Source organism: Schistosoma mansoni, chromosome 4 (assembly GCF_000237925.1).
Source record: "Schistosoma mansoni strain Puerto Rico chromosome 4, complete genome".
NCBI classification, from domain to species: domain Eukaryota; kingdom Metazoa; phylum Platyhelminthes; class Trematoda; order Strigeidida; family Schistosomatidae; genus Schistosoma; species Schistosoma mansoni.
In genome coordinates, this window is record NC_031498.1 from 25,725,998 (window position 1) to 25,741,036 (window position 15,039).

Sequence of the window (15,039 nt, forward strand, 5' to 3'; positions counted from 1 at the left end):
TCAGCAACAAACACTGATGACTAAAAAAATAATTGGTCACAATGGTCTAGAGGTTAAGCGTTCTCGTGTGAAACCAAAGGTCCTTCATTCAAGTCTTTAGTGCAGGAAAGTGTATAGGCACTACTGAGGAGTCTTCGAGGTTTTTAATGATGGTCCAGTTTAGATTAACTCGTAAATTCAACTTTGAAAATGTTACAATCTGCAAAAATCCCCTAAATTGATAAATTTTAATTAAATAAAGCAGCGTATAACACTAGGATTACCGAGACTATTCAAAGGACAATTAACTAAATAGATTTTATAACAGTACATATTAGTTTATGAGCAAAGATGGATAGTGGCTAGCATTGGAATCCAGGGTGTGTGTTTCGTCCTATTTGGGACTTGTCAGTTGGAATTACTTGTATCTCAGAGTTGATGTTCACTCTGAGACTCGAACCCAGTACCTTTCGCTTCACTCAGCTACTGAATCAAAAGTTGCTGGGTTCGAGCCCAGAGAGAACATCAACTCTGAGACGCAAGTACATCCAGCTGACGAGTCCCAAATATGACGAAACGCGCTTTTTGAATCCCACTGCTAGCCATTATCCATCTTTGTTTATCACCAGCTAATGTTTCTTTTAGTAAAAGAAAAGCTATTTATTGAAAATTTATTGAATACACAAATGCAACTTCGTTAATCTCATATTTACAAACACATTCACTAACTGATTACCTATAAACACACCATAGTAATCTATATATTATAATACAATCCTAACAATTGGATTCATTTCAAACTATTAATATTTATCTGAATTATGGGTTATGATTTTTGTTGTCAACCCCTCGACTACTCTATCTTGTTGTTGCTATTTGAACATACAGACAATTTACTTTTTTTTTTTAAGAAAAAAGGATATTTTAAATGTCATACATTTTAAACAAACAAACGAATGAATAAAACAGAATATGATTTTGCTTTGCAAATAACATTTATACTACTTGGTTGACATTTCATAGTTAAACTGACTTTACTTTATCATAATATAAAATTCACCCCCTTCATTCATATCGTGGTGGTCATCCTTTTCAGTTACAAATGGGGGATATTTATTTCAATATTTAAATGTCATTATTATTTTGTCACGAAAAAACTACACTGACTTTTTTTGTTTTTTAGTTTATATTTTTTTTATAATGATTCCAAGCTACAATCACCTTTCTGTTTCTCTAAAATTCTACTAATAAATTTGCATTTCAGTAGTATATGAAACACTTATATACAAAATGGAGCTACTATAAAATAGAAAACCTTTCTATTTCGATTTCTGTTTTATATAGTTGAGATCATGAGTCAACCGAAGCTAGACCACCATCGAAAACGTTGAAGCACTGGACGACCGTTTCGTCCTATTGTGGATCTCCTCGGCAGTGCGCAACCACGATCTCGCTTCACGAGATTCAAACCCAGAACCTACCAGTTTCTCTAAGATTCTGCTAATCAATTTGCATTTCAGTAGTATATAAACACTTATATATATATATATATATATATATATAATTGAGCTACTATAAAATAGACAACTTTTATTTTATTAAAACACCATTGAAATTTTTGTTCATTCCTACGAAAAATTTTGACATTTTTCAAATTTTTTTTGTTTTTTTTGACATTTTGAAACAAAAAAAAGAAGGATGACATTCAGTTTATTTCCTAATTTGACATTTAAGTATAAACATGAATATTGAAGTAGTGTACAATGAAGAGAGAAGTGTAGTCCATATTTTTTTTTATAAAAGACATCAGTTGAAGTACATTTTTATTTTGTCTAGGACGTGCGAAAACATAAAAATGAGATATATACTTTGAAAGTATTGTAGAGTGATAGAGTTCAATAAAAGAATTTTCATTAATACTGAGGTGAGACTATAATTTATGGACAAGCCAATCAGAAGCGTTTGAGGGATTTCAAGGTCACGGCGCCTATTTCAGTACCTGATGTTCATGTACAATCGGTTCATAAAGAATTTTAGAGAAGACTTGACAATTAAGCGGCTACAACAAATGAAACTACTAAGAAGTTGCTGTGTTTGTAATTACGAGTATTAAATGACTTGAAGACCTTGTGCAGATGTTGTCCTCCGATGTAATATATGTTGAAGGAAGAAGTTTGCTAGAATAGGAACCATTATCGCTCGATCCAGATTGAGACTAAGGCATATTATAATAATTGCCGCCAACTGTATAACGAAAGCACCAGTAACATTGGCTCCAATAATCGCAGATGTTACTGAAGCTTCGTTTGTGCAGTAGTATGATTATTGTAGGGACATATCCATAATAAAAATGATAAACTTACACAACTGGAGTACACACAAACAATAATGAAGCTATGTGGTCGAGGCTGAGAGGTTTTTTATGACCTTATCATGGCTCCAGAGGTCGACTACTATGGAGCCATATGGATGAGTTCCTGTACCGTATGCACTATGATTTTAGAACTTCTGAACCTATATCTGACCTTGAGAAGTTTTTGAGCAATGTAAAAAAAACAGTATCCGCTTCAATTTTTTAGTTTTGTATGATATATTTTTACTATATATTAACTGTCTTCTGATTGGCTAATATTTCTCAAGATCATTGAAGATTCGTTCAAAGGTCGTCAATAAAGTTTAGTCTCGCCAACTTCAATTTGAATGTAACATCTATTAGAATAATTCATTACTTATATTCAATGTTGACTTAAACTGGTTTATACATTAAGTGAAATTATAAGATTCGTTATCTGAATAAATATTGATCAGATAGGGTGAGAGAAATAGTAGTGCAATTACATATTCGACCATACATTCGAGTCAACATAGTTGCGTGGCAGATTACATTCATATGGAGAACTAATACAAGTATTAATAATGGAAATATATGGATATAACTTGATCATAAATCACTGTAGTTCAAAAGAATACAAGACCCATTGTGTCTTTTTGAACTATTTATCTTCATAATTTATCTTGTAGCTGTAAATAAATCCCCAAAATCAATAACTCTGTAAGTTTTCAACATTGGATACTGACCACATTAGTTGAAGGCGCTCGACCATTCATCCGCACCAGATCACGAGTGGCAACACCGTGCTCAACATCCCCTTCAATCACTAGCCAGCTTAGATCAGTCGATTCTCGATATATTGATAGCCTTTCAAATATATCTTCGAACCCCCTCGATTCTGACTTTTGATTTCACTAGGTGGGTACAATTCATAATAGAATGTGTTCCTGGTTAAAGCGTTGTCAAACTCCAAATACCTGAGTCATCTTCAAACTCAATCCTTCGAACATGATGACCTAAACAGACAGTTTGAACGATGTCATAATAAAACGGCGTACACTGCATTTATTAACTAATCATAATGTTTTCCCCCCGATATTCATACTACTTATTGAATTGTGTGAATTAATTGATCATTATTACGTAACTCAATATCACCTAGAAATAGATTTTAGTAACTAAACATAATGTTGATTTATTTCTTGTTGTTTTTCTAATGTTTTATTTCAGTCTTAGGAAATGTCTATCTATTAAGTAAACCAACTACCACACACACACACATACACAAACACACAAAGAGAGAAAGAGGCTGTTGAAAACAATCCACTTTCAAATATATATGATGCAACCATCAATTGGGATTGATCTTTATCATTATATTTACATATCATTCATCTTAACAATTCTATTTACGATTAATATCCATGCTCAAACAACACGTATCATACGTATTAAAGAGAATACTCCAATTGGAACTGTTATTATACCAAATATAATAAATTTTTTATATGGACCAAGTTATTCATCAACAGAACATCATAAAAATGATAAAAATACAGATTATCTATTAGCTATTGGCAATTCAGTAATGCAAGGGGCTAATTGGTTTGCCATAGATGATATTAAACATAGTTTATATGTGAAACAATCACCCGACAGAGATATCCTATGTCCAAATGATCCAAAATTACCAGATACCGCAGTCTCGATTACAAATGGCGGTATTGAATTTCCAGAATATAATTTAAATCATGGATCAAATTATAATATACAATTGAATAATCATAATAATATTGATAATAATGATTGTATCATTAAATTATCAATTATACATGGTTCATCCGCAAATCCATCATTTGATCTGATTACAGTGATCTTAGAAGATATAAATGATCATGCACCTAGTTTTAAAGAAGTTCAATCTAATTTAGATAGTAAAACAAATGAATTTATAATTAGTATACCAGAAACCCCAACTATAATCGATAAAAAAGATGATCTATCAAATATGAAGCATAGAATTGATCATAAACCAATAAGAATTCTATTACCAACAGCTATAGATCTAGATCAAGGTGTAAATAGTATTAAAGGTTATCGATTAGAAGGTGAAGATGCTTTTCATTTTCGACTTGAAATAGGTCCATTAATAAATACTGATTTAAATTATCGAATTCATAAAGAATTTCAACAAGTTGGATTATTTCAAGATCATAAATCGAATCGTTTATGGTTAGTACCAGTAAGGAATGGTGGTGGAACAACCGAAACTATAAATAATGGTGAATTAGATAAAGAACAACGAAGTGAATATCATTTTATTTTAGTTGCATATGATGGTGGTTCACCATCAAAAATGGGTAAACTTCCTATTCGTTTAATCATTGAAGATATTAATGATCATTCACCAGAATTTAATCAAGAATTTTATACTGGAAGAATATCAGAAAATGATCCTGGTGGTCATATTATCTTTGAATTCTCTGCTAGAGATAGAGATAATACAAAAGAGAATGGTATAGTGAAATTTCGTATACCAGGTCAAATGGATCAAAATGAAGCCAAGATAATTACTGGTCAAAGAGATAGAATTAGTCTTACAGAAAGTCAATTAATTGCTGCTGAATTATTTTCTATAGAATATCCTTATGAAAAGCCTAATGATGTAATGAATATACAAGAGAACCTTCATAATAGTACTGTTTATGGTCGACTTATTATTAAACGTCAATCTAAAGAAAAAATTCAACAAGCTACTTCTAAAGCTATTTCAATAGCTCGACAAAATCAAATAGCTAGCGGATCAAAATTAGGATCAAATTTTCATTTACATCAATCAATAAACAATAATGAATTGCCGTCTAATAATGATCAACTACATTTTTTTATAGAAGCATATGATAATGGGTTAACACCTTTAGTTACTAAGGTACCTGTCATTATTCTGATAACGGATGTGAATGATCATCCACCAGAGATATTTATATCATATCTTAAACCTACACGACCCCTTAATCAATTAAATTTATATAATACAGATAGACGACAAATATGGGGTAAAATAACAGAAAATTTAGAAAGATCAATGATAGCACAAATTACTGTGATTGATAAAGATTCCACATTGACACAATCAGATATTTTATGTAAAACAAATGATAGTCGATTTTTACTTGAAGAAATCAATAATCATCATTTAGATCGATTAGATGATCCATCGACATCATTTTGGCCTAGAAACAATTTCTATAGTTCAAATAATATTGATTCAAAAACTCATTTCATCGATTGGTATAATCAAAATAAACCATTAACTAAAATGTATAAATTAATGTCAATCTCTTCATTAGATAGAGAGTTTAGTGATAAGCAACCATCATTTATAAAATTTTCAATTATATGTATTGATAATCAACATAATGAGTTGCCAGGTGGTTCTTTAACATCACAAGCAGATATATTTGTTGAAATAGAAGATACAAATGATAATTCACCTGTATTTGATCATAATGAATATACATTTCATTTACCAGAAAATCATCCAAGAATAAAATCTGAACATAATATAAATCCTTCTGAAATTGAACGATATCCTATCGGTATGGTACATGCAAGTGATAAAGATGGAGGAATTCATGGAAGTGTTACTTATAAATTAGTGTCTAATCCAAGTGGTTCAATACAGATAGATAAATTTAATGGAATGCTTTATGCTGTTCAACCATTTGATCGTGAAGCTATAAATGAATTGATATTTCAGGTACATGCAATAGATTGTACATCTCTAAATGGAACTAGTGAACGACAATGTGATGAATCTTTAAGATTAACAGGGACTACTAATGTTCGTATAATTATTGATGATCTGAATGATTCTCCTCCTGTTTTTCAAGAAGCTAACTATCACTTTGAAGTTGAAGAAGGATTAGATCTTGTTAAAGTTGGACAAGTTTGGGCTGTTGATGCTGATCAAGACGAAGCTGCACGTATTTCTTATCGTCTAGCAGTTGGAATTAATAATCGAATTAAAGAACCAGTAAATGATGGAAATTTTGCAGAACAAGTTATAAAGTCTTCCAACAATCAGAATCTTTATGATGAAGCACTTGAGATTACCACTCACTTCCAAATTGACCCAAGAAGTGGGCTTATTCACCTAAAAGGAAGGCTAGATCGTGAAAGACGAGCGCACTATGAATTTGTAGTTCTAGCGTTGGATAACCCCAGATCCATACCGACTAAAATAGCTGGATACCAAAGACAAACAACAAATGAAGTTATTCAGTTCACAGCAACGGCAACGGTTCTCATAACTGTGTTAGACCACAATGATAATGCACCTAGAATACTAAGTCCATTGAATCATGTTGAGTTTATGCTAAGCCCAGATCAGCTAATCGCTGGAAATACGATATTTACAATACGTGCGACTGATCCAGATTTAGGTGAAAATGGTACGATTGAATATAAATTACTTCAGGTAGAAGATGACCTAGGTTCCTGGAATTTCGCAGAATCTGTTCCAAGGAATAGTCAATTGAATCATAGAAATACTACAGATACGAATTCACAAATGAACCAAGAAAGTAAATCTTCAAATGTTGACTATCCGTTTGCTGTAGATCGAACTGCAGGTATTTGTTATCTTCGTGAGAATCTACCACCGTTAAATGTTGATGGTCCTAGGGCTTATATGCTACGTATATTAGCCTATGATTTAGGAAAACCTGATAGTTTAAACACAACACTGGTTATTCGTGTAGCTCGTCAAGTAGGATCAAATGCAGATATCTCAAATGGAATATTATACTCAAATCGAATTAATGCTAAAGAATACCGACAACCTGGAAGAATAGAAACACAACAATATTTATTCCCATCAAATGAACATGATTCTGAGTCAGATGTTAAAGTTGGAACATGGACGTCAGCAGGGCAGGCAAGAATATCTGATAAAACAATGGTTGTTATTTTATCAACTGTATTTATTTTACTATTGCTTACAACAATTGTTCTCCTACTACTTGTACGCTATAGACGTTTATTAATACGAAATATTCCATTAGAACAAAGTTTAGCATGTGATGGTCCTGATTCAAAAGCAAATGAAGGTTTCGCTGTGGGTAAGTTCAATTAATTGATTAACTTTTCTTTAACTAACATGCAATAACTTTGTTAGTGTTGGTCGCATAAAAATCAAGTCCCATTTTTTGGCAGTATAGGGTTGTGGAGATAGTAAAGTTTCATTAAAATCATATAAATATCTTGAAATGTTGATCTCCTAAGCTCATAATAGTTAACTAAATAATGGATATATTTGCCAGACCTTGACTCAAAACACATTACAGTATAGTTGATTGATCACTCAGAGGCAATCACTGTCATGTTAGATCAGTCCTAGTGGTTGAATATAGTTTTCAGGAATCTACGGACCTAAGTTTTGTGTTAGTTGACAACAATAATATAGAGCCAAGTCATATACAAGACAATTATTTTACTCACCATGAACATGTGAGGCATTGTCTTTTCAGTTACAATTGATTCTATATGCCATTTCCCACTTATATCCAAATCAGTAAAGACAACAGGCATTACTTTTACTCCCCCTAACACACAGGACTAATTCTTGTGTCAGGTGTCTGCTAAGTACATAATTCAATAAGGATAATAGGTGAGTGATGTCAGTTTATATATCTGACACTAGTAAGTTTTCAAAAATGTTGCTTTGTAATACCAGTACGCCTAATAAACACACAAACGGTGATCATAAGACCATATTATACAGAGGACTTGTCTTCGAAATAATCCCAACTTGCAGTAATACACTTATCTTACAATCGTTTGCATTGTTAAGAACTACACGGAGACCCCCCTTGGGGTGAAACCTACCAGCTGCATCGTCGTTTTCAAAATTAGATGTGCTGAGGAAATAATATCAACAGACTGTTTTTTCGAACTCATTTTCATAGCAGTTATCCGAAAATGAATCAGTCAACGATAATCATAGGAGGACTCACGTATTCTATCTTTTGGTGAGTACTGAAGGTCAACAGTTACCTTAAGAATACATGGTTTTTAATGTTTTCATGGCATTCAATGAAACGCTTGATTTATTCTAAAAGGAGTTATTTTCATCAATGAGTTATCTTCACGAATGGTTTCCACTGCTCTATAGATATCGTTTGTTTGTTTTCGTAATTATCAACACTAGTACTGCACTTCGTGTATTTATTGAACTAACAATATACAAATCAGTCATGATTTACGTTATAGAAAACTGTTGACTTATCCATTATTACTTCATATTATGCTTCATTAAAAATCAAAACCAGGGTAACATAAATTTCTTAATTACCTAAAAATAATTAGTATACAGGGGTTTATAGAGATTGTCTAATTACCATAGTTTTATAACAGCTGGACCACCATATCAAACTATAAAGCATTAGGCAACTGTTTCGTCCTAGTATGAAACTCCGCAATAAATGCTGATTCACAATCTAAGCAGAATATGAACCTAGGATCGTTAGTCTAGCGCACAAACGCTTAGCCTCTAGACTACTAAGTCGACACTTAAAATATGCAAAAGAAACAATAAAATCATCTTCAAAGACAGACAACTACTTCAATTCCATATTGCTAATACAAAGTATCAGATAGGAAACGCAAAGCTTTATGATAAATTGAACGAATGAAAAGGAGAAACTGAAATAAAAATGAAATAACTTGATTGACCTGTAAAATGTAAGTGGATTTTAGAAAAACAAACACTCGATATAGGAGAGAAAAGAAAACATGAGGAAAAACTAACAAAAGCGATTTTGTTATTCTAAAGTGATTTCTAATTGAATTTTACTGAGATTTACACGTGATGAAATGGTTTACTACATTTTATTGGGAGAAAAAATTGAAAAACTACTCTTCATTTAAGCAACGATGGATAGTAACTAGCAGTGAAATACAGTATTTGGGACTCGTCAGCTGGATGTACCTTCATCTCAAAGTTGATGTCCACTCTGGGACTCAAACTCAGCACCTTTCGCTTCAAACGCCATAGCGTTATCCACTCAAATAGGACGAAACGCGCGTCCTGGATTCCACTGCTAGCCATTATCCATCTTTGCTTACAATGATTGTGAAATAAGGTTATATCGATGCAATGCGCACAGTATGCACATATGCCAATAACAGACTGACCAGTTGCAGTCCTAAACATCAAAAGGGAAGATTCAAACAAACAATACAAATTGGATTATTCTTCATTTATTTTGTTCATTTTTAATATTTCCATTATGTACAATATAATATCATAGAGATACTGTTATATCTAGTCCTTGAATTTTTTCTATACCACGTACAACGGTTGAACCTTCTAATTCGAAAGTTAGAAGACAGAAGACAAATGGTAAAAATCCTTTTACAACCAGTCAAATATGATACAAAACATTCGGGTATTTATAGTTTTAGTAAAAACGAAATTATCATTACAAACATCTAATCCTCATGCAGTGGATCATAGCATTTGTCCAATCGGAAGCTACACATCGAAATTCTGGAATGTTCTTCTAAACGATAAATGGATGGGATGCCTTCGGCTCTTTTAGTGCTTCTTGGAGTATCCTTGAGTTCAATAGGCTCCGTCCCCACATTTACCCTACATAGAGTGATAATTTGACTAATAATAATGATTACGTAGAGCCAACAGGGATTTCAAACAAGCTGATAGTTATTTCTTTGTAATCTGAAATTTTCCATTAGCTTAGAATTACCAAAAACATTTTCCGATTTAATGGATTGTAGGAATTGTAAGCTGTAACACTGAATATTAAGCAGTAGAATATTATTAAAATCTGATAGTTAAGTTATTACGTAAGTGAATATTACATAGACTATTTAGTAGTTATTCATCGTTTTTGGTTCTAGTGAATAATGATTGTTTGGTAGTAGCTTGATTGGGACGTCTCTTGAAGCTCAGACATGAAACCATCATTTAAGTTAAGACTATATGACAGCCCTAATAGACGACGTGATCTTTTACAAAAAACCGTGTTAACATGGCTTACAAGTTTAAATCATCAGAGAGGTTCTAGTGGATTATTTTCAAGATAATTTCTAAGCCTTTATATATCGATCGCCTTGATAATCGTTGTTATATAAACCCCAACGATGTATGAATTTCAGAGGGTAACACGAAGCACCGACTACACTTTATCACTGGACAGAACAAATCAATAAGCCACAAGCACATCAACTGAATTCGAGCAGAAATGTTAATGTTAGCAACCGAATACAGAGGCGTATAAAATCGAATAAAGAATCGGATGAAGATTTAAATCAAGATTTAGGGCCAAATATATGAGAAAGCGAATGATTCATCATACTATTTAAGCAACCAACATTTAAACTAGAAAAAGGGATATGTGCGTAGGCTGTCACGCTTGACCAAGCCTATATGTTCATACTGAATACGATAATAATAACAAGGTGATACAATTGTTACTGTTCGAATAATTACTGTCTGTTAAATAAGTTAATTGGATGGCTTGACAAAATTAAATGTAAACAAACTTAAGTGTAGGAGAGGTGAAATAAGGTTAACTTTTAACGCTAAAATGAAACGAGTGAATTCTGTTTTCCATATTTCACACTTTTAAACAATAACTATATGTTTACCCAATTAACAGAACTTTTGAAATTATATCTACTACCGAATATTATATCTTAATGGTTGAATTCATAAGTCAATCTAAGCAAGACCACTATGGAAAACCTGGAAACAATGGACGGCCTTTTCATCCTAGTAGGGCACTCCACAGCAGTACACATCCACGATCCCGCACACGGAACACGAACCCGGGACCTTCAGTCTCACGCGCGAACTCTTAACCTCTACACCACTGAACCAACATTCAACGAAGCTAATGTACAACTTCAATCGATTCATGATCTAGCTCAACCCTTTATTCACTGTCTGGGGTGGATAACTGTTTCACACCTTACACGGATTGTACTCCATTGGTCACATATTCTCACTAGAACTCCAGGAAATCCATCTTGAAACCAGTCACTAGTGAGCACATAATGACTTTTATCAGAATGGAGGATTGTGGAGATTGTAGTAAACCACCATTCTGATAAGAATGTTATTTCATATACCCGTTTACTTAGACAGACATTAAGATGAAGAGCGGGAAAGCAAAGCAGATAAGGCAAGTGTGCCTACTCCGTTTGACATAGCATGACTTATTATTGCAGTCAGATAGAAAGTAAGCTAAAGAGATGTGATGAATGGTGCAAGTGACACACACATACACATACACCCATACAAAAGCACTCAAAGTTATAAGAAAATGATTGACAAAGTCAAAATATGTGGATAATAGCTCAAGAAGTATAAATTAACTGGTCTGTCTAAAATCCAGAATAACTCGTTTAGGCGTGACATATTATTAGGGCCTATAGTTACGCTAACTTATAATTTAGTTTAGGTAACCTTAGCAAAGACGATAAAAACTTAAGGGGTAAAAGAATGTTATATGACTAGACAATAAATTCATTAATTTTAATAGTTGAAATCATGAATCAATTGAAGCTAGACCACCGTGTAAAACCTGGAAGCACTGGACGTCCAACTCGTCCTTCTATGGGGCTCGTGGATTGGTTGAAGTTAGACATTAACACCGTTGGATGCCAGCGGGCTCAGTGGTCTAGAGGTTAAGCGCTCGCGCGCGAAACTGGTAGGTCCTGGGTTGGAATATCGTGAGGCGGGATCGTGGATGCTCATTGCTGAGGAGTCCCACAATAGAACGAAACGGCCATCCAGTATTCCACGTTTCCCATGGTGGTCTAGCCTTCAATTGATTCATGATCTCAACTATTAAAATTACTATAATATCCACAAAACCCCTTCTGATAATAAATTCATTCTTAGAATGAATATCATTGTTACTATGTTAGTAGTTGTTGTGGTTGCAAAGTGATAAAACTTATAGATCCAACCAAGTAATTGGAAAGATCCGATTGAAAAACATTATTTTCATTATTGATCAATGAAAATCATGCACAGTATATGTAATCATCTTTAACTAACTAGTATAACTTGCAGTAATCAATTTTGTATTCGTAGAAATGTAATTTTTTTCTCCCCCCCCCATATCTAATTACTTGAAATGGGATCTATGAGAAATACGAGTTAGATTGTATTCCCTTACTATTTAAACAAAATCCAGTTCATTCAGCTATAATTACCAATATGTTTACAAAGTATCATAAATGACAGCAAAACAATTTTACGTTTGTATACAGATAATTATTATCATTCCCACAATAAATATACTGGTTGAATTTGTTTCCTTGTATAAACAATAGTATATATTCAAGCTGATCTATGCGTAGTGTTCTTTATGTTCTATAATAATTACAATAAGATACCAAACGTAGTTTTTAGAAAACCAACGGATAACAAAGATGGATTGTGGCTAGCAGTGGAAATCCAGGATGCGCGTTTCGTCCTATTTGGGACTCGTCAACTGGATGTACCTGCACATAGGCACATATACCAATAAGAGACTGATCAACTCCAGTCCTAAACATCAATGGGAAGATTTAAACAAACAATACCAAGTGAGTCAATTGAAGCTAGACCACCATGGAAAACCTGGAAGCACTGGACGGCCGTTTCGTCCTATTGTGGGACTCAGCAATTTAGGGTAGTTTTAAGACAGAAGTAAACATCGACATAAAGAATAAATGATAGTAATGATTTTAATTTACGGACAGGTTAAGATATACTGTTTCTGACTCTCGAAAACTTACTAGCAAAATAATTCATTAAGAGGGAAAACTTAGGATGACACTGCTTCATTAATGATAATGAGTGACGGGTATTATAACTAGAACTTTTTTTCCATACTGGATTGCAACACTGGACGTAAAAGTTAGTTTACTAATAATTCTGAAGAAAAAAGTATGATTTAGTTAATATAATATAATATAATATAAAGGATCAAGTCCAAGCTTACTGAATCTGGAACTGCAGCCTGAAGTAGTCCTTCACAAGAATGTGAAGTGTAAATCGTTACTGAACAAATCCCAACCTTAATTTATCCTTTGTATAGGTACTACCAAGAATAAAAGTGTGGTATTCTAAGAGTGTTTAGACATATACATTTTGCATTTAAAATATCTGAACCATTGTAATGCTGGTTACTAAATATGTAACTCAGAAGTCCTTGAGAATTGTTTGTTTGCAGACCTGTTTTGAGATTGTAGAAATTGTCGAAATACCTGAATCAAAAGTCCATCACTGTACGAAGTTTAGATAACACCCTAACATTTATAATGAAATCTAAGTTAAGAAGAGGACTATAAAAGTAAATCCGTTCATATTTCATCCCGAATTCCTATTTTTCTTTATTATCAACAGGTAAACCGATGAGTCCAACTCAAAATAATTTGAATGGTTTCAACGGATTTTTCACAGAAGTAAGTTTGTAACTTGTAATTTTTGTATATGTATGTAATATATACTTGTGGCACTATTTTGATGGAGTTTTGTTCTCTGAGTTGGATGGTTTGGTCGTGGAGCTTTCATCGTCCTTCTGAACGACACTATTAATTACATTGATGATAAAACTGCTTCAAACTAAGTAGTTCAACGATTTGTCCAAAAATGAAATACATGTTGTGTCAAAAATGTTTTCCTTTCAAAAAACCTATAGTTCATTTATGTTTTCATTTCGTAATTAAAAAGATTCAAGTCAATAAATTTCATGCAACTAATGAGGTCATTTGAAAATACTACTGAATAATACACCGCCTCGGCAATAAGGACAATAATAGTAATACTGTGGTGTGGGCTACTTGTATCCACATAAGTAGTATATGGTGATGGGTAGGCATAGAATGTATTTCAGTAGAAGATCGATAACGAAAGAACGAGAACTAAGCGCAGTTGGTGTGAAAATGCATGGACAATAATAAACGGAGACGAAGAACTGATATTTACAGAAGGGATGGTCAAGATTGAGTCAATTGATTGATAATTTGCAAATTAACTATTTACTGTGTGGTTATCGCACTTTAGTAAGATAGTTTGTAATTTGTGCCAAAATACATTCTATTGTCTCCACCCGTGTTCTTGTTCACTACAATGCAAGTGATTCGACATCAATTGAATAATTTTGTTTAAACTATGGGATGCTTAGGACAAAGTCAGTTAATATGAAACAAATGACAGTCTCAGTAAATTAAATTTACATAGTTTGAAGCAATTAGATTAGCTAATAAGCAGAAAAGGTTGGTGGTTAGAAGCGGAATCTAAGATGTGCATTTCATCTTGTTTGGACTCATCAGCTGGATATGTTCAAATAGAATGATACATGCATATTGTATTCCATTGCTAGCCACCATCCATCTCTTCTTAGAACAATTTCAGTCAATATAAAAAGTACCATTATGATCATTTAGACCATGCCCCATTATGAATCTGTACATGAAGTAAAGAGAATTTTGTCATACTGACTAATACCTTCAAATGTTTCTAACTATGCTACTTTCTTTCATAAATAAATGTTCAAGTGAAAAGTGGAATAGATAGAAACAACTACTTATAAAAAAAAGCTTCAGTTTAGACTGTACAAATAAGATCAGATTACATCAGAAATACCAAAACATTATTTCAAACTTTTTTTTGAACGTAGGTTTGTTCTCTGACCTGGATGGTTTGG

At 33.0% G+C, this 15,039-nt stretch overlaps 1 protein-coding gene across 1 annotated transcript in view; it reads left to right on the forward strand.

Moving 5' to 3' along the window:
- Positions 1-3,899: 3,899 nt before the first annotated feature.
- Smp_149120 (putative insect origin recognition complex subunit) overlaps positions 3,900-15,039 on the forward strand; it is a gene marked incomplete at both ends in the record, with an annotated part of 67,229 nt that continues 56,089 nt past the window's right edge. Inside the window, 3 exons of the mRNA XM_018797312.1 lie at positions 3,900-4,032; positions 4,183-7,434; positions 13,737-13,795. Of these exons, the coding sequence (XP_018652366.1) occupies positions 3,900-4,032; positions 4,183-7,434; positions 13,737-13,795 (3,444 nt within the window). The remainder of the gene's footprint in view (positions 4,033-4,182; positions 7,435-13,736; positions 13,796-15,039) is intronic.